Source organism: Trachemys scripta, chromosome 7 (genome assembly GCF_013100865.1).
Source record: "Trachemys scripta elegans isolate TJP31775 chromosome 7, CAS_Tse_1.0, whole genome shotgun sequence".
Classification (NCBI taxonomy): Eukaryota; Metazoa; Chordata; order Testudines; family Emydidae; genus Trachemys; species Trachemys scripta.
Window position 1 is genome coordinate 29,513,310 of NC_048304.1, and position 19,413 is coordinate 29,532,722.

Sequence of the window (19,413 nt, forward strand, 5' to 3'; positions counted from 1 at the left end):
GGTGCCTGGGGGCCGTTGTTTGCCAAGTGTTTGCGTCAGGCCAGAGTCTGTTTCCAGTTTGTGCTAACAGGCCGGGCGGCTCTGGGGCAGGGAGCCCAGGAAACCTTCCCCCATCCGGCTGGGGTGGGGGGCTCCCTGGGCCCCCGCAGTATTAACCCTTCACTGCATGGTGGGCTGGGGGTGAGGAAGTCCAGGCCTGGGATAGCAGAGGGCTGTGGGTCAGGACTGGCAGAGAGGGAGGGAGCAGCCCAGGACTGGGATAACAGGGCGTATTTCCCTGCGTAAGAAGCTGTAGAACATTTAATCCATAGCCAGACTCAGTTTAAAATATTTACTAGTGGTTTGTACACATTGTATACAGAGAAATCACTTCCCGGCCTCTGAGATGCAGCCACCTCTGGGGTGGCGCATGGGGGCTGTTTACACAGGGATTCCTCACTTGGCACTGAGATGAAGCCACTGCTGGGGCTGAGCATGCAGTAGGGATCCCTCACCCCGCGCAGAGATGCAGCCACCTCTGGAGTGAGGCGCAGCAACTGGGTAACTGCTCATTGCAGGATCGTTTAGGGCAGGAAGTGAGCCTCTACCTCTTCTCACAGCCTCCTGGAGGTCTCCCATCCACAGACCTGCCCCCGCTTAGTGTAAGAGCTGAAGACAGCCCATCTTACAACGGGACAGGGGGATGGGATGTTCCTGGCTTTAGTGAAGGGTTAAGTGGGGAAGCCATGTCCCAGCCCACCCCAGTGGGACACAGACTCTGGGGGACCATCGCTCGCTTGGTGGGAAAGGCCCCAGGGGAGAGGGGAGTTGGTACAGGGAGCTTCCTGCCACCAGGAGCTTTAATTACAGAGGCAATAGCAGACACAAACATCCCTGCCTGCTCCCAGGGAGACCCATGAGTAGTGGCCTCCCCCCAACTCTAACCCACCAGCCCCCACTCCCCTCCCAGGGCTGGGAGCGTCCTGGATGGCCAGGGGGCTGAGTGTGGGGCTCAGTAGCTTATGACCCCCACAGATTTCTCACACAATGCCAATTCCAAGGTTTCCATCATGGAGTCAGGGGTTGACTCCCTCCCTCTCAGTAAAACTGTTGAGAATAGAACCCAGGAGTTCTGATGCCCAGCCCCCCACCCCAGTAAAGCTGTCCAGCTGCAGGCAGTGCGGGCTCCACCCCTTTATTGTGAGAGCAACACACGTTAAGAATGGAACAGCATCTGGGGGCCCCCCTGAGGCCCCCCACATTATCTCCCCAAGACTTCCCACAACCCCCATTCTGAGCCCCCCATGACTCCCTCCTTCCCCTAGCTCCAGGCCCCCACTTCCCTCCCCTCTTGGCTCCATGACCCCTAGTTCCAGAGGTCTCTCAAGTCCTGCAGGCACTTCTCCATCCCTGTCAGTTTCTCAAAGCTTTTCTGGGGTGGGGGTAGCAGTGGGTCCCATCAGAGGTTCCCCACAATCAGAGCAGTGGGGGTGGCTCCTGTGTCCATTTAGCAGAAGTCCAAGGAGCAAGATAAGGAGGAATCCAGCCCTGGAGATGGGGGGGGGGCGTGTCCCAGGCAGGGTGCAGGGGATCCATGTCTCTGCCCTGGATCGTGGGGCCCAGTCCTAGTCCTAGTGCCAGCCCTGGGGTGAGGGTGATTCCAGCTCCGGGACAGCCACTGCGCAATTCCAGGGGACCAGCTGATGGAGGCAGGACAGTTGTGGGGGGGACCATGCTCCAGCTGGGGAGTTGGGAAATAAATGAGGGTCCATGTTCCAGCCAGGGGGCAGGGTGGCTGCAGGGCCCTTGCTCCAGCCAGGGCATCGGCCTCCATGTCCCAGCCAGGGGCTATGGGGTGGCTCCAGGGTCTCAGCTGGGGAGGGGTGCAGGCCAGTCCTGGCATCCCAGCCAGGGGTCTCATCTCCCAGCTGAGGTGTGGGGGGGGCGCGTCCTGGTCCCTTTGTGTTCTGGGCCCCCACAGTCTCAGACGCTGGTCCGGCAGGTGGTCAGGTGGGCCCCTGCAGGGGGGTGGGGGGGCCCCTTGCCCCCCGCACTGGTGACCCAGCGGTAGCACTGTGTGACGCTGCGGCTCTTGGCCCTGGCACCACAGCGGGTGCAGTACACGATGCCCAACGCCACCATGATCACCAGGAAGACGCAGAGGGGCACCAGCAGTGCCACCAGCAGCCACCGGTCATCCCGCTTCCTCCGTGCCCGCTCCCCACCTGGAGAGGTGCTGGGGTCCTCCGAAGGGGGCAGCGGAGCCCTGGCCCTGTCTGCTGAAGGGTCCCCTTCCCCCCCATTGTAGGGTGAGGCAGGAGCACCAGGGGACCTTGGAGATTTGGAGCTTGGGGGGCTGGTGCTGGGGGGGCCAATTGTGGGAGTGATAGCGGGGCTGGTGTGGGGAACTGGGGGGCCATTGGTGGGCTCTGGGGGGGCAGTGGATGTGGGAGGGATCAGGGTGGTGGTACTGGGAATTGGGGGGCTGGTGGTGGGGTCCAGGGGACCAGTGGTTGTGGAAGGGATTGGGGGACTGGTGGTGGAGGGGCGAGGGGCTGAGTGGCCAGTGCTGGGGTGTGGGGCTGCAGGAGAGAGATCAGGGGGCGAAGCAGTGGGGTCGGGGAACTCCTGGATCAGGCTGAAAGGCTCGTCCGTCCCCAAAACCTGCAGCACCTCCGCCCCCCACTCCTGCTGGTTCCTGAAGTGTGGGTAGAAGGTCTGCTGCCTGGTGGCCAGCGCAGGGGGCTCTGCCAGGGGGGCACAGCTGATGCGGTCAGCCTCCAGCTCGTAGCCCTCGGTGCAGTAGCACTCAAAGCCGCCCACGTAGTTGACGCACATCTGCTGGCAGACGCCGGGGATCTGGCACTCGTCGTTGTCGACACAGTGCTGCGGCGCCTCCTCGGCCGGGCTGAAGCCCAGGTGGCACAGGCACAGGTAGGAGCCCTCGGTGTTCTCGCACTGGTGCTCGCACGGGGCGGTGTTGCATTCATCCAGGTCGGCGCAGCCCCCGGCCCCGTCGTCCTCGTAGCCCAGCTGGCAGCGGCATTGGAAGCCGCCAGGGAAGTTGTCACACAGCTGCTCGCACGGGCCCGTGGCACACTCATCCGTGTCCTCGCACGTGTGCCCGTCACTGGCCAGCGTATAGCCCACGGGGCACAAGCACCGGTACCCTCCGTCCTCTCCTGGCACGCACTGAAACTGGCAGGGGTGGTTCTGGCAGCCATCGGCTGGGGCGCAGGAGCGCCCGTCAGGCAGTAAGGCGTGGCCGGCGTGGCACTCGCAGGAGTAGCTGGGACCCTCATCCACGCACAGCTGCTGGCAGCCCCCATTGTCACCCTCACACCAGTCCCCCGGCTCCTCCCCGCACAGGGGCTCCTCCTTGGACCAGCCCACGGAGCCGTCATCCCGCTGCATGCACAGCACCGAGACAGGGGCTGCGCCACCACAGGCCACGGATGCCACTGTGCCGAAGGGGATGTGGCTCAGGGTGCTGCTGACCTGGCCGAAGGGTGTTGTGTAGCTCACGGGCCCCGTCTCCTCTGTGGCCAGTCCGTGGCACATGCCGGCAAAGCCGAAGCGGCACAAGAAGCCGTCCACGGGTAGGGTGCACGAACCCTCCAGCCACTGGAAATTCTCCTGCGTGGCCGGGCCATAGCTCAGCACCACGCAGCGCGAGGCAGAGCAAGCGGTGCCCCCGGCCGGCTCGGCCTGCGCCCAGTTGGTGTAGAACGTGTCTTGGTCGCCAGTGGTCCAGGTGAAACCACGCAGTGGGCGCTGGGGGAAGCACTGGCGTGGCTGGCGCTGCAGCCCGATCCAGAAGAGCCGCCGCTGCCCTGTACTCGGGCCCGTGGCCTGCAGCAGCTCCGCCACCTGGGCGGCCTCCTCATGGCGCTTGAGCGTGGCCAGGTTCCCGCCACGCTCTCGGCAGCTCCGCCAGGACTCCAGGAAGCTGCGGCGTTGGAAGAAGACAACGTAGCAGCCCTCAGGACCACAGGCAGCCTCGGGCCCCGGCCAGGCAGCCTCAGGCCCTGGCCAGGCGCCCCGCGCCGGCCCCACCAGCCCAGTGAGGAGCAGCCAGAGACGCAGCATCGTCCTGGCGCCCACGGCTGCCTGCTCGGCTCTGCGCCTCCGCACGGAGCCCCTGCCCTTCTCTTCCCCTCGGCCGGGGAGGGGCAGGAAGGGACAGTGCCCGCCCCTGCCCTTGTAAGGCAGAGAATTGGTCCCAGGCCCAAGGAGAGGGGGAGACAAGCTGGGAGGGGCAGCAGTGGGGATCGTGGATGGCCTGACCCAGAGGATGGAGGCAGGGTATGTGTGTGTGAGACCTTCCCTTGTGTGCAGCTGGATGAGAAATGCAGATCCCACTCCTCTCCGAGAAATGGGATAGATCCCTGGAGTCCTGGCTCCCAGCCCCCCTGCTCTAACCACTAGACATACCACTCCTCTCCTAGGGCTGGGGCTAGAACCCAGGAGCCCAGACTCCCCGCCACAGTGAATCTGCAGAGAATGGGTGTGTACAGTGACCATATGCTGTGGCTCACACTGACACACACATACAAAGACACGTGCATATGCACACAACACTCACACACACTCTGCATACACTGCTACATCCCCCCCGCCTGCCCCAGTCCCAGACCTAGTTCAGCCCTTTGTTCCAGAAACCTGGAGGCTGGAACACTGGGCTGGAATTTGGCTCCTCACTCCCCCCGCCCCCATGCCCGGCTGGGAGCAGGGAGAGGCTCAGCGTGAGTTTCCTCCCCGCCATCCTCTCCAGGCCCTCATGCTGCTCAGGGCGATTCCCACGGGGAGCTGAGACCCTCAACAGGGAGCTGGTCCCAGATTGGGGGAAGTCAGTGTGCACGTGGGTGTGCATGCAGAGGAGATTGAGTGCATACAAAGGTGCGCATTGCATGGGCGAGAGCGGGAGCGTGGGGGGTGGGGACATAGAGGGACCAGAATTGTTCCTAGCCCTCACTTTCCCACACGTGTGAGTACCCCCTTGTGCAGCTTAGTTTGACATGCATGCACATGTGCACACCCATGTGCACTCTTGTGTGTGCATGCTGTGCACACACACACACACAAAAGCTCTCCTGTGCAAGCTCAGTTTCTTGTACCTTCTCACTTTCCCATGAAAGCATACCCCTGTGTGTACACACATTCCTGGGCATGCACACCCATCTGTACACATACCCTCCCGTGCATGCATTTTCCTGTGCATGTGCATACATACCCTCCTGTTCATGCACGTGTTCCTTACTTCATCATACACACACTGGTGTGACCATTGTCCCATTGCACACCTGCACATATGCATGCATCCTCCCATGCCACCACACACCCATGCTACCACATTGTGTTCGCTGCTCCCACTCACAAATGTGTGTGCCATGCATGTGGCATGCACACCTGAGCATTTGCACATGTGCACTCACTTGTGAGCATACCCCTGGGCATTTGCACACGTGCTTTTCCACACACTCCTACCTGCTCACCCTGTCTGCTAAGCCAACTGGCAGTCCCTGGGGGACCGAGGCCAGCAGCACAGGTTCGCGAGGCTCTGGAACTCCCCCCAAGGCCAGGCGAGGGGACAGGGAAGGGTCGGAGCTCTGCAATCCAGGAATCCGGGGCTGCAGCCCCGACTAGGGGCAGGGATCGCAGCTGTCTCTGCTGTGAACCAGGTGTGCGTGTGCCTCTGTGTGTCAGGGGGTCGTGGTGTGCATCTCTGCACGGGGGGCTGTGTGTGTGTTTGGCGGGCTTTGTGGCGGGTGTGTGTGGTGCATCTCCGGGGGGTTGTGTGTTTCGGTGTGTGTGGTGTGAGCCGAGCAGGGGAGGGTACAGTGGGCCCAGCCGCGGGGGCTGCAGGTCGGATGGAGCCGCAGCGCGGAAATGCATGGAATTCCTTGTGTGTGGGAACCAGGAGGGGGGGCGGGCGTGGGACGTAGGGCCTTTCCCCGCTAGGGGGCGCCAGCTCTGCTCCCCTCCAGCCCCAGCTGGGGGGAATGGCTGGCTCAGGGAGGTGGGGGGTGGGACACAGCCCCTCCCCCCGCCCCGGCACACCGGCTCAGATCCAGCGCCCGTTCAGGGCCCGCCGAGAGGTGAGTTTTCTGGGTCTCAGCCGCCCTGGTCCCTGTTGGGGCAGAAGCCCCCGCCCCATAGGTAGTAACCACACCCCGTGCTAGTGGCCCCACGAGGGGCGGGGCATCCCAGGCAGACGCTATGGGAGCTCTCCCGCCCCCTTTCCTCTCGTTTTAATCACTCCTCCCCCCGCCCCCCGGTTTCTGCTTGGTTGTTTTAAGAGACTCCAGAAACACTGGCCTGTGGCTGATGGAGCTGGGCCCCGCTGGATCCGCTTGGGGCGCTGGGAGACACTGACGCCGAGACCCCACCAGGTATTCACCCCCCACCCCTTCAGCCTGGTATGCCGCCCGGCCCCAATCCCTGTAGGACGGGAGGGATGCGGGCCAGCCCCTCCCCCATTTTCATCCCCTCTCTGGACTCTCTGAGGCCGGGGGGAGGCTCTATACTGGGGGTGTGGGGGGTGTGGCTGATTCTGCCCTGGGTCCTGGTTCCAGGCTCGGGGGTGGGCGGGGACAGGGGCTCCCCAGTTAAGGGGCCTCTGTGCTGGGACAGAGATGTGGGTTGAGCACCACCTGGTGGCAATGTTAAGAACTGAGAGCCCGGGCTCCTGACTTCTGTCCCCAACTCTGAGAGGGGAGTGGTGTCTAACGGTCAGAGCATAGGGGATGCTGGCAGCCTCTGCACTCAAGTGACACCAGATTTACCACAGGGCAGACAGGGAAATGTACGTGTGAATCACTCCGACATAGTTAGTCTTGAAGGCCTGTGCTGCCCCCTGGCAGCCTGGGGCTGACACTGCCCAAGCCCTATGGTCTGTAAGAGCAGCAGGATTCCTATTTAGCAACAAGGATTATTCTTGGCATTTGTCGTCCCCATGGCCTTGCCCCCCCCAGGACCTCACAGCCCCTGATAGATCCCAGCGACCTGAGCCACAGCGCCGGGACAGGAAATGCTCAGATTGACCCTTCAGACAAAGGGCCACACTGGGGGCTAGGTGAGCATCCCCCACTTCCCTCCCATAGCTGGGGATAGAGCCCAGGAGTCCAGCTCCCCTGCTCTAACCACCAGACCCCACTTCCCCCCCCAGAGTTCGATCGAGATAGACCCCAGGAGTCTATTTACACACATGTCGTTCCCATCTTCATCACAGGGGGCCTGTGTGTAGCGCAGGGCAGGAGGGAGCTGAAGGGGATAGGCCTGGGCACCTCCTACATAAATCGAGGTCCCCTCCACCAGTCACTGTTACCCCAGCCGCAAGCAGGCATCTGTTGCCATGGCAACCCAATGGCAGTAATTAGAAAAACACCCCCCCCACACACACACACACACTTAAAGAGGTTCCCTTGGCCAGGAAACAATCATGGGGGGGGGCTCAGAGTTCCAGACCTGGACATGCCCTCGTGCCCCATGCCTGGTAGCCCTAGGGACTCTGAGTCATCACAGCCCCCCCCCCCCCCCGCCCAGAGCATCTCCCGTTATGTGTATGGAGGGAGCAGGGGAGCCACCCTGAGGCCTGACTCCTGCCCCTAGGGATGGGGGCAGATCCCCCAGGGAGGCCAGATTCAGCACTCACAGTTACATGGCTGCTTGGTCCCACTAGGAGCTGGGCTGGGACCCTCCCCCGCAGTCAATCCACTCATGGGCCACAGAACAGGGACCAGTGCCCCATAGAGAGGAAAGGCCCCATATCTGAGCCAGCCTGTGGTTGAACCAGAGCTGGGACATACACTTCTTCTCACCCCTCCCTCCCCAGCAGAGACAGGAGACAGAGAGACACTAAGAAGCAAAAACAATTTAAAAATCAGGGTAAAAAAACCCATTTACAGGTTTGTGTGCGCGCGGGGGTGATTTCCCTCCGCCACATTTAATACAGAGAATGCGTCGCATGGGAATCCTGCCCCAGGCCCAGCAAACACTCCATGTCTGTACCCCAGCATTGCAGTGTGGAGACGGGGAGGCATGGAAAGAAGTGCCCCCCACCACCTGAAGCTGGCTACACTCCCCACCCCAATCCAGTTTGTTGTGTCATTGATGCTGGGGGGTGTCATTGATCCCTTTATTCCTCCCCTCAAATTTCCCCCCCCAACATTCCCTTATTTGCTTCCCAAGGGCCAATCCCACAGGGATGGGGGGGAGGGGCAGCTAGCCCCTCCCCCTGGTCCCTACAGCACATCCCCCAGGGTGTTAGCCAGGCTGCGGAGTGGGGGACTACCTGGCCTCACTGATCCCTCCCCAGCAGGGGCATCTCCCTGAGATCCAGCCCGAGACAGCCTTGTGTGAACCCTACTCTCTCCTGCCTCTAGCAGGCTGCTCCAGGGGCCTGCTTGGCCCTAAGGGGGAGGGAAGACATCACTGGCGTGGCCAGGGCAGAGCCCAGGAATTGGGACGGAGAGTGCCCTGGGCCTATGAGAGAGGCACACCCTCCCTTTCCCCACCCCACCCAGACCCAATCCCCTGGTACCATAATTATTCCCCCCTCCCCACCTCAGAAGAAAAGTTCCCAAAAGAAGCCCTGTGATTGGTTGGCCTGTTAGAAAGGCAGAATCAAGGCGATATTGATAGGGAGGAAAGGGTTAATGAAGAGATGGGGCGGCTGAGCTAGTGGGGGGGGGGAGACGGGGGCGTCCCTATCGCACAGTGACCCCCAGCTTCTCCAGGATGCGGGTCCCCTTTTCCAGGTACTCGGCTCGCTGCAGCCAGAAGGTATCCTTGTCCTTCATGATGTCGGCCAACACGGCGCCCCCCAGGAACACCATGTGCTTCCGCCGCGGTGGGTCCTCGATCCGGATTTTGAATTTCTGCAGGGGAAGAGAAGACCATTTATTAAAAAGGGGATCCCCAGGATTCAAACCCAGAGCCAGGAGAAGAGGCTCCGCCCCCTTGGCTATGGGAGGAGCCCGACTGGTCTCAGGCACAGGGTCAGTGGGATCAGGATTTCACCCCTGGATTTTCAGGCCAGAAGAGCTGTTCTGAACCCCTGCACCACCCCTGGGCAAATCCCCCTCACAGGGCAGGGGCCTCCTTGGCCCCCCATGCAGGTCAGTTGCAATGGATTGTGGGTGGCACTGGGGAGCTGAGCTGGCCTGTCCCACGCAGGGAGGAGACTGTAGGCCCCATGCCCATTGCAAGAGCTAGGGTCCAGTGGGGCAGTGCCCATGCATCCCACATGGTGCCCACTCACCGACAGCTTCTCCACGTCGCCTTTGAGCACCCGCTCCAGGTAGAGCTGTTTGATCTCACGCTCCAGCCGGGAGGGCAGGCCCGGGTACATGGTGGAGCCGCCTGACAGTACAATGTGCTTGTAGAACTCTGCCCTGGGGAGAGGGATGGAGTGAGACAGACAACACCCCGTGGGAGGGGTCCTCGAGGCTCAGCCCCACTGCACCCCTAGGATCTCCACTCAACCCCCAAACAACTTCCACCAGGATCCCCCCCAACAGGCTTACCCCAGTGATTGCCTCCACTCACCTCCCAACACCCTAGGATCTCCCCAGCAACCCCCCTCCAATCGGCCCCCTGGGATCCACCAACAACCTCTCAATCCCCAATAATATCATCACCTCCCCTACTAGCTCGCTCACTCACTCACACACACACACACAAAATCCACACCAATGGACTCGCCTTCTAGGCCGGCAGCCCCCCCCCACAGCGGCCCAGTGTTGGGGGAGGGGCTCCAGGCTCCACTTCCCACCCCCTTGCTCACCTGGTGTCGATATCAGCCGCCTGGATGGTGTTGAAGAGCAGCTCAGCCACACCCACACCCTCCACATTGATGAGGTGGGGCTGGAATAGGGCCTCGGGTGCCTCAAACCGCTCACCCCCCACCTTGATCACACGCCCATCAGGCAGCTGGGGGGGGGGAGCAGAGGGATAGGCCATCAGCAACACTGCCTGAGTCTGCAGAGAGCCTGAGCTGATGGCTCCAAGTGGGAGAATCGCCCCAGGCATCCCAATGAGGTGTTAACTCCCAGCCCCACTGCGCTAAGGTCCCCACCATTGCAGCAAAGGTCTCTCAAAGGGGCAGGAGTGACCCACTCATCCACCAAGCAGAGACACAGCCCTAGCAGCTCCCTCACCATGTAGGACTCCACCAGCACTGTGGTCTCCTGAGCCAGCTTCTGCTCCTGCTCAATGTTGTACCCCACGTAGCAGAGCTTCTCCTTCATCATCCGCACCGTCTCAAAATCCGCAGAGTGGTTAAAGGCATAACCCCGCAGCAACAGGAGCTGCCAGGAGGGGGAGACACAGTCATGGGGGAACCTGCAGTACCAGTAGCTGCCAGAGGGGGAGACCATACTAACAGGAGCTGCTGGGGCCCCACCCCCTCCCATAAAGGTCCCACCCCTCACTCTGGCCACCTGTGAGGATCTGGGGACGATCTAGGCACTCCGAGTGGGGGCAGGAACTGGCTGCCTGGCTCCTTCCCACACAGGACCCTCCCTTTGGGGTGCAGCCTTTCACCTGCGCGACGCCCTGTTCGCCCCCATGGAGGGCGGAGAGTCCGAAGGCCGGGGGCAAAGCGGTAACACAGAGCGGCGGTGACGCGAGGCACTCGGCACAGCATCGCCCTAGACAACAGACTGGCCCCCCCAGGAGAGCTGGGTAGCGGGGGGAGGCGGCCTGGGCAGCGAGGTCGCGGGGCTGGGCTCGCCTGGTGCTGCTGAGAGGGAGTCACCTGTCAGAGGAGGCTGGACGGTTATGAAGGGGAAGAGCTGAGCTCTTGGGAGGTTTGGGCCATTTTCAACAGAGTAGCCTTGAGGCAGGGGCCCTGCCTGAGCCCAGCTGGGTGGAGGCCTCCCCAGGGAAGGGGAGCTAGCGGCAGGCGGTGCAGGCAGGAGGTCGGGTCTGCAGGATCTGAGCTCTCTCTGCTGCGTGTGATGAGGTACAAGAGCAGCAGGTGAGTCTCGGGGCGGGGTCCGGGTGAGAGATCTGCTTCACAGCTGCCACGGGGCTCCTGTGAGAGCTGAGCTGGACACAGAAAGCTCCCACCTTGAGACGGGCAGGACTCCATTTAGGTTCCGGGAGGCTTAAGACATCCAGGGACCCCGGGGCGTGGATTCCCCTCACAGCAGTCCAATGGGCAGCTAGCAAATCTATGACACACCCTCACCCAACTCTCACCTTGATGAGGTAGCGGGTGATGTCCCGTCCCGCAATGTCCAACCGCCGGGTGAGGTGGGGCAGGGAGAAGCCCTCATAGACAGGGCAGATGTGGGTCACACCATCCCCAGAGTCCACCACCACCCCAGTCAGCAGGCCTGAAACGGAAGAGAAAGGTTACTGTGCTGAGAGGCAATACGCCCATCTACCCTGGTATCCCACCTCCAAAGGCACCAGGACTGGCCACTTCAGAGGAAAGGTGACAATGGCCCCTTAGTGGCCAAACAGGAAATAACATGGCTCAGAGGGGATGTCTCCCCTGCCCGCCCTCCCAAAGCAGGGCTCCCCTGGTCATTCCCTGCACTTCCCACCCCAAACCCTGCTCAGCTCTCAGCCTCCAGGACATCCACTGGCAGTGAGTTCCCCAGGCCAGCAACCTGGGCAACTGGTTCACTCACCTGCCATACGGCAGGGTAGATTTCACCACTGTGACACCTTCCCCTGCATTCTCTCTACTGCCCCTGACTCTGCCCTCCCGTCTCCTCTCCCCAGACCTCTCGCACACACACCCCGGCCCTCCCATTCCTCACCTGCTCTGCCCCTTCCATTCCCCTTCATGCTCCCACCCCCACTCCAGCCCCAGCGCCCCCTCACCCTGGGCGTAGAGAGTCAGCACGGCCTGGATGGCAATATACACGCCTTCAAACTGGTACGTCTCGAACATCACCTGGTGGGAGAGGAGATATCATGGACACAGCCCTGCCCCTGCCCTTCAGCCCCAACCTCCTGCCCCTGCTACCCAGCCCTGGGCTCCCCACCCGACATCCCTCAAGCTCTGCCAGTGCCTCTCAATCCCACCCTGCAGCCCCTCCCCCGGGCTGTGCTGATGCCCCTCAGTCCGGCCCCACTGCCCCTCCCCCGGGCTGTGCTGATGCCCCTCAGTCCCAACCTAGCCCCCTGCCCCCCCCAGGCTGTGCTGATGCCCCTCAGTCCCACCCCACAGCCCAGCCTGACCTCGATGATCTTCTCGCGGTTCTTGGTGGGGTTCATGGGGGGCTCGGTGAGCAGGATCTTGCAGCTGCGGGGGTCGACGTTGAGTTTCTCGGGCCCGAAAGTGTAGTCCCACAGGTACTTCATGTCATCCCAGTTGCGCACGATGCCATTCTCCATGGGGTAGTTCACCTCCAGCATGGAGCGCAGCTCGCTGGCCTCATCCCCTACCATCAGGTCCTGGGATGGGCAGGGGGGCAGATTTGAGACACTAGCCCTTTGGCTAAGCCACCACCACAGGCCAGGGCCCCTCCCTCCAAGGAAAGGCTCCCCTTCAAAGCCCCCCTCCCCTTACCTGACCCCTGTGGGACATGCCCCCCCTGCCAGAGCCTGACCTTGATCTCGATGTTGCCCACGCGGGCGGTGGAGCGGATGATGGGGCGCCCGACCAGCGCGGGGAAGATGTGCTCAGGGAAGTTGGAGCCGGCAAAGCCACACTTAACGAACTGGGGAGAGAGAGAGAGGGAAATGAAACAGGTGACAACCCCCCAAGTCTCTGCCCAGCCACACAAGATTCCCCCCGACCTGGGGACCAGACCAAGCTGGGGGGAGAACTGCCCCATTCCTCCGTCCAGCTGGCTTAAAGACACCAGGGAGACATGCTGGGGCCACCTGGCTACTCCTGTTACCCTCACAACACCTAGAGGGTGTTCTGAGGTGGGGGGAGGTCCCAGGCTAGCTGGGTCCACCAGGATGACCGGGGGTAGGGAGCAGAAGGATACCAGGCTGGGTAGTCACTGGAAGTATCACCCTTTAAATCCCTACAGAATTTCTCCCCTCAGCCCCAAATCCTCTTGGCCCTGCCCCGAGCCCCAGACACCCCTGCCCCAGGGGGAGGGAGCCAAATTGCTGCAAAGAACTGTGTCCAATGCCCCCTGGGCTGGCCTAACCCTCCCTGTCTGCACCCCAAGTGCCAGCAGGAGGTGCTACATGCATACAGGGTCACTAGCCCCACCTCTGTCCCCCCCCCCCCCCCCCCCAGCCATGGAGGGAAGTAGCCCTGGGCGCAGAGTCTAGAGGAAGTGACACTTCTGCTTTTGTAGACACTCACCACTCCCTCCTCCCCTCTCCCCCCCCATGGCAAGGGAGAGGCTCCATCAGTATCCCCATGTAGGGAGATGTGTATGTCCTGCTATTACGACTATTAGGGTAGTGCCTAGAGACCCTGTAAAGCAGTGGTTCGGCCAAGCAGGGCCGGCGTTAGACTCGCTAGGGCCCAGGGCAGAAAGTCGAAGCCCTGCTGCATGGGACTGCAGCCTGGAGCCCCGAGCCCCATCACCCGGGGCTGAAGCCAAAGTCTGAGCAACTTAGTTTTGTGGGGCCCCCCAGGCGATTGTCCTGCTTGCTACCCCTTACTGCCAGCCCTGCAGAAAAACAGTTGTTTTGGCCCAGGAGGGTCGTGGAGTTTTTATAGCATGTTCGGGGGGCCTGCTGTAACAGCCTAAGAAAATATCCCTTTAAATAATGTGTGAGTCCTTTCGGGATGCTCACCGTGTTCTAAGGCTTTAGAAGTCAGAGCAGCAGTATGAGAGCAGGGCCCCCATTGTGCCAGGTACTACCTAGACCTACAGTGAGAGACAGGCCCTGCCCCGAAGAACTCTGTCTGAACAGACAAGGGGTGGGAAGGGAAACTGAGGCCCAAAGAGGGGAAAGCTCCCACCCAAGGTCACACAGGAAGATGGTGGCATAGCTACAATTAGAGTCCTGAGTCCCAGTCCCACCCCCACTACCCACTCAACCAGGCTGCTTAATTTTGTTCCAATGTGTGGATGATCTCATTACCCATCTCAGTGCCCTGCCCCCTCTCCAAGCCTGGCCTCCTGAACACCCAATGACAGCGAGCTCTGCAAGTTAATTAGAGTTTGTGTAAAAGCACTGGGCCTGATCCTCTCACCTGCCCCAGGGGATTGGGCCCTCCAGGGTGGCAGGCAATGGACCCATTACTCCCTCTGAGCAGTGTAAGTTTCACCCAATGCTCCTTGGTTCCCAGATTAGGCAAGAGTGTCCCCTAGGCTTTCCTCACTCCCATTAACCTGTGGAACCCTCTGCCACTGGACGCAGCTTGCAGATTAATTCTGCCTCATGTTGAACAGCAGGCCCAGGCAATCATAGCAAAAGCACTGGCAGACTGGCCCTGCCTGCTGTGGGAGCATGAACCCTGCAGCGAGCGAGCGGATGTGGAGAAAGAGGAAATGCAAGAACTGAGCCTGCTTCTGCTAGCACAACACATGCACTCACACCAGCAGAGAGGCACCCGCAGACCCAGCCTGCAGGAGTCAGGCACATCCCCTCTGGCCCTATCGCTCCTGGCAGCACCCTGTATTTCTGGGCAATCTCCCCTTCTGGTTACAGACTCTGCGTGGCCAAAGCCTCTAGAATAACAGCCCGTACAGAGGAATCTCATTTCTGATTCCTTTTACAGGCACTTTCCTGGCATCCTCCCTGCAAAGGAGTTTTGCTTCATGTTTCATTTACAAATTACCTTCCGCTTTGGCATAATGCAGGCCTGTCTCCCGTTTAACCCCCAAGTCAGCAAGTATGGGCAGGGCCGCCATCCTGCCAGGCACTGCACAAACCCCGACTGAGATCAGGGCCCCCATTGCGCCAGGCGCTGCACAAACCCTGACCAGGATCAGGGCCCCATTGTGCAGGCACTGCACCAACCCCGACCGAGATCTGGACCCCCACTGTGCCAGGCACTGCACAGAGCCCCTCCCCCCTGGCTGAATTGGGACCCCTTGTGTTGGGTGCTGCACGCAGCTGAGATCGGGGCCCTGGTGAGGACAGCCAGGTTGTAGACACTTCTGACAAACGCTTGGATAGATCCAGCAAGCAGTGCCGGAGTTCCCTGCCGAACACACAGCATAGCTGTTAACCTGCGGAACTCACATGGCAATTGCTAGACTGGCTCAGAGTCAAGGCCTCTCTAGCCCAGAATCCTGTCTCTGACAGTGACCATTGCCAGTGGAATTGGTCAGTAGAAGGTGTAAGACTCCTCCAGTAGGCAATGGGGAATAATCGGCCTCACGTTAGCCTCCCCCTGCTCTCTCACTAATGGGTAGAGATTAGCTCAAGCCCTGGAGCCTGAGGTTTCATCCCCTGCCAGGATTTGTGTCAGAATCAACAATTCCAACTCTGCCGATTCTGCTTCTCCACAGAAATGACCAATCCCTTCTTGGACTTTGCTGAGTTTTCAGCCTCAGCAATGTCCTGTGGCTGTGAGTCCCACAGCCTAAATACGCTTTGTGTGAACCAGCATTGCCTTCTCTCAGCCTTCACCTCATGGCAAAGCTCTCCAATGGAGCAGGTTAAAAAGAGTTTCTCGCTTGGAAATATTGAAGAAAAGGCTCTTACGATGTTCGCTGTAATGTACATCGCACACAGAGGCTTCTTTACAGACAGACAGAGGAGTGCCTATGGAAGTGGGGGTCTGCCCCACGCAGGTGATGAAAGGGTTAATGTGGGCCTGAGAGCCCAATTAACACAGCTGGCTGCACCTGGAAGGTGGGCCAAGCCTCAGTGAAGACGAAGCTCAGTTGGGGGGGAGCCGGATGGAGCTATAAAAAAAGGAAGTGGGGTGAAGCTAAAAAAAAAGGTGGAAGAACTCTACATCCTGGTGGGGGAGGGGGTGAGACATGAGAGTGCCTTGAGTGGCCTAGTAAGGATCTGATTGGGGATGGGGTGCTGGGAAGGCACCACATTGAGGCAAGTTCCTGAGGCTGACCTGACCCAAGGGTAGGGCCCAGATCTCTGGGAGCTTGTTAAAGAGCCCAGAGGGGAGCTGGGGATGAGGCCTGAAGAAAGGCTAAGGGGTAGGATAGAGACCAGGGAGACAGTGACAAGGCATCTGATAGCACAGAGCTTGGCTGCGTATGCTAGGGGCCCTGGACTGAACCCCCAGCCCCTGGGGGAGGTAGTGTGAGGCCTCTGAGAAGGGGATACAGGTGATTGAAAGAGAGGCTGGTGTGCAGGGCTGTAGGAACCACAGAGCCTGGAGTTGAGCACCAAAGATCCAGGGGAAGGATGGGGACTGCTGTTAGTTTAGCTTTTGGTACCCAAAAGGGGAGGGGTAGAATAGAGGTGTGAGCTGGCTGAGTGGTGAGAAAAGGAACTCCACCATGGTTGGTGTGACCATGGGCAGGGGAAGTAGCAAGGAAAGAGCTGTTACTCCTCAGTTCTCCACAAGGGAGAGCACCAGAGTGAGGCCACTCTCCTACAGGGCTAGACAGGACTGAAAGGAGACTTCCTAGTCAGAGAGGTCATCACTACCCTGCCTTGAGAATCCAGCTCCAGGGGGGGTGTTTGCCCCCCACTGCTGGGGGAGGCTGTTCCAGAACCTCCCTCCTGTGAGGGGCACAAACCTTCTTCTCACTTCTAGCCTCAGCTGTTCCCTGGCCAGTTTAACCCCATTTGTTCTTGTGCCCACTTAAACTTCAAGAGCTCTTCTCCCTCTGGGGTTTCCTTAGAGGGAGCAAGCAGATCCCTTCTCTGGCCAGGCTGAAGCGACTCAGCTCTTTCACGCTCCTCCCCTAAGATCGGCTCTCCATTCCTCTGATCAGCCTAGGAGCCAGTTTCTCTGTTGAATGGGGTGAGCAGAACTGCACACAGTAATTCCTGATGTGGTCTTACCACTGCCTTGTCTAATAGTATTAATGCTTCCCCCTCACCAATGGAGGTGCCTTGCTTACACGGGATATACAAAGTCCCCCCTACACAAAGCGATTCAGCAGCGGGGATGAGTCAGGGTGGGCTGATAGCTGAGATTCCTGGGTTCTATTCTTGGCTCTGCCCCTGAGCTGCTTTGTGACCTCCAGCAAGTTCCTTTTCCTGCCTCGGTTTCCCTTCCTACCCTTTGTCTATTTAGATGGTGAGCTCTGCAGGGCAAGGACTGTCTCTCACTGGGTGGCTGGGCAGCACCGGGCACAAGGGGGCTCGAAGCTTGGTCAGTGGGTCTGGCACAAGGGCCCTTGATTTCAGGCTGGGAGTGCAGTTCCCACCGTAATGCAAATAAGAAACTGAAATGGGCAAACAGGAAGCGCCAACGCTGAGATGCTGGCGGAGTCGCTGGGCCCCTTCCCCACCCGGACCAGCACCGCTGGGCGAACCCTGTCCGGCCAGGGGAACTGCCGGCCAAGCCGAAACTGTCACCGCACCCACGGGCCACACTGGCCCAGTTACTCCATCTGCTCCTCCACCTCCCTCACCGGAGAGCCAGGACACCGCACCGCACCCCGGGGAGCGGAGCGGGGCGAGGCTCTTCCGGCGGCTGCAAAACCCTTTAAGCCGATTGCTTCTTGCCGGTGCCAGTGGGAGGGCCCGATCCCCCCCTGCTCCTCCCGGGGCCCGATCCCCACCCCGAACCAAGGTGGCAGCGAGACTGGGCCGGGTCTAGGTCCCGAGCCGCGGCTCACGGCCGCCCTTGCACCCAGCCAGGGGTGGGGCCGGGGCTGCACACTCACCCCCGTGCCATTGTCGCACACCACCACCCTGCGGCCCTGGCTGTCCATGGGGGCTCCGCCTCTCTGCCCTGCGCCGTCTGAGCCACAGAACCGCGGTACCAGCCCAGTGACCCGGCTCCCAGCGCAGGAAACCAGCCCCGCTGATGTAACGTCCTGGGCTGGGACCGCGTCGGGGGCGGGGTGTGTCTGTGTGCGACGCGCTGCTGCCCCCTGCTGGGGAGAATCAGAAAAGTGTGTGGGGCGGGGGCAAAGCGGGAGGCGGGGGGGGCACTGCCTTTCCCTCCGCGGGAAAAAGCTGCTTTCAGTATTCACCTTGCAGGTAGAACCACACACACAGCGACAGCCCGGGGACTCCTGGCGGCCCATGACGGGGGTCTGCTTCTTGGGGCGGTCAAGAGGGGAGAGGTCATACTGTCTGGGTTGCCCCCATCACCGCAGGGGCTCAGCACCTCTCTCTCCACCCTTCCTCCCAGGAGGCAGGGCAGCGCTGTGAGCCCCAATGCACAGAGGGGGAACTGAGGCCCAGTCTACACACCCCGGCCTGGCCCACATCCGCTGGCTTGGGCTAATGGGGCTCTGGTTGCAGGGCTGTAAAATTGCTGTGTAAACATTCAGGTTTGGGCTGGAGCCGAAGCTCTGGGACCCCAAGAGGGGGGAGGCTCCCCTGGCTCCAGCTGGAGCCGGAATGTCTGCCCAGCGAGTTTACAGCCCTGCAGCCTGTGGGCGTCTACTTGCTGGGCAGACATACCCTGGGGCTCTAGATTCCTAGCGCTTAAGGCCAGCAGGGACCGAGATCATCCACCCTGATCTCCCGTCTAGCACAGGCCTGACCTCTCACCCAGTTCCCCCTCTATTGAGCCCCAAGACATAGTTAAACCAAAGCATTTCAGTCTCCAGAGACTAACCTGTTGTGAGCCCCAGGCAGAGAACAGGGGAGGCTGAGGGGCCCCCAATGCCCGGGGCTAATGCAGTGGCAGGGAATTGCTGAGGTGAGTCACGCCCAGCGGATCCCAGCAGGCGACCTGTGCCCCATGCTGCAGAGGGAGGTGAAATCCCCCCAAGGTCCCTGCCAATCTGACCTGGGGGAAATTCCTTCCCATCCCCTAGCCCGGTAATCAGCTGGACCCTGAGGATCTGCAGGAACGGTGCCAGGGTTTTTGGCACCCTAGGCAGGGGTCCTTCCACGCTCCCGGTCGTCGTCGGCAATTCTGCGGCGGGGGGGGGGGTCCTTCCGCGCTCCCGGTCTTCAAGGCACTTTGGAAGCGGGTCCCGGAGTGAGTGAAGGACCCACCACAGAATTGCTGCCGAAGACCCGGAGCGTGGAAGGACCCCCCGCCTCCGAAATGCCGCCCCCCCAAATCCTGGCACCCTAGGTGACCGCCTAGGTCACCTAAATGGAAGCGCCGGCCCTGAGCATCTGGGCAGCCTGCACCAGCTTGGCAGTGAGAGAAAAGATTCTGTGAACAGGCTCAGAGTCCAGCGCCCACCTTTCCTCACCCTCCTCCTGGTGTCCTGTCTCCAGCTGTGGCCAACCCTGATGCTTCAGAGGAAGATGGGGGTGGGGGGAGAGGGGAGAGGGGAACCAACCATTCAACCAACCCAGAATGGATCTGGCCCATTGTGCATCAGCCAAAAAAGTGACTTGGCCAAGGGGACACCAGGAGGCTGGTGGGAAAGGGAAGTGAAGCCAGGCCAGTGCCCTGGCCCCTGAACCAGCCTTCACTGTCCTCCTCCGAATGGG

General features: G+C 60.7%; 2 protein-coding genes across 2 annotated transcripts; both read right to left on the reverse strand.

The window, feature by feature from the left end:
* Nucleotides 1-317: 317 nt before the first annotated feature.
* Nucleotides 318-4,107, reverse strand: CD248 (CD248 molecule). The gene has a single exon (XM_034777461.1). It carries the CDS (start codon nt 4,066-4,068, stop codon nt 1,963-1,965), a length of 2,106 nt encoding a protein of 701 aa, XP_034633352.1. The 5' UTR covers nt 4,069-4,107; the 3' UTR covers nt 318-1,962.
* A 3,743-nt stretch (nt 4,108-7,850) lies between these two features.
* LOC117880761 (actin-related protein 2-B-like) lies at nt 7,851-17,839 on the reverse strand. Its single transcript, XM_034777206.1, has 9 exons — nt 17,673-17,839; nt 12,549-12,659; nt 12,178-12,393; nt 11,818-11,890; nt 11,185-11,321; nt 10,140-10,289; nt 9,767-9,912; nt 9,242-9,374; nt 7,851-8,858 (listed from the first exon to the last, which is right to left on the reverse strand). The coding sequence occupies exons 1-9, from the start codon at nt 17,718-17,720 to the stop codon at nt 8,688-8,690; spliced, it is 1,185 nt and encodes a 394-aa protein (XP_034633097.1). The 5' UTR covers nt 17,721-17,839; the 3' UTR covers nt 7,851-8,687.
* Between the last annotated feature and the right edge of the window lie 1,574 nt (nt 17,840-19,413).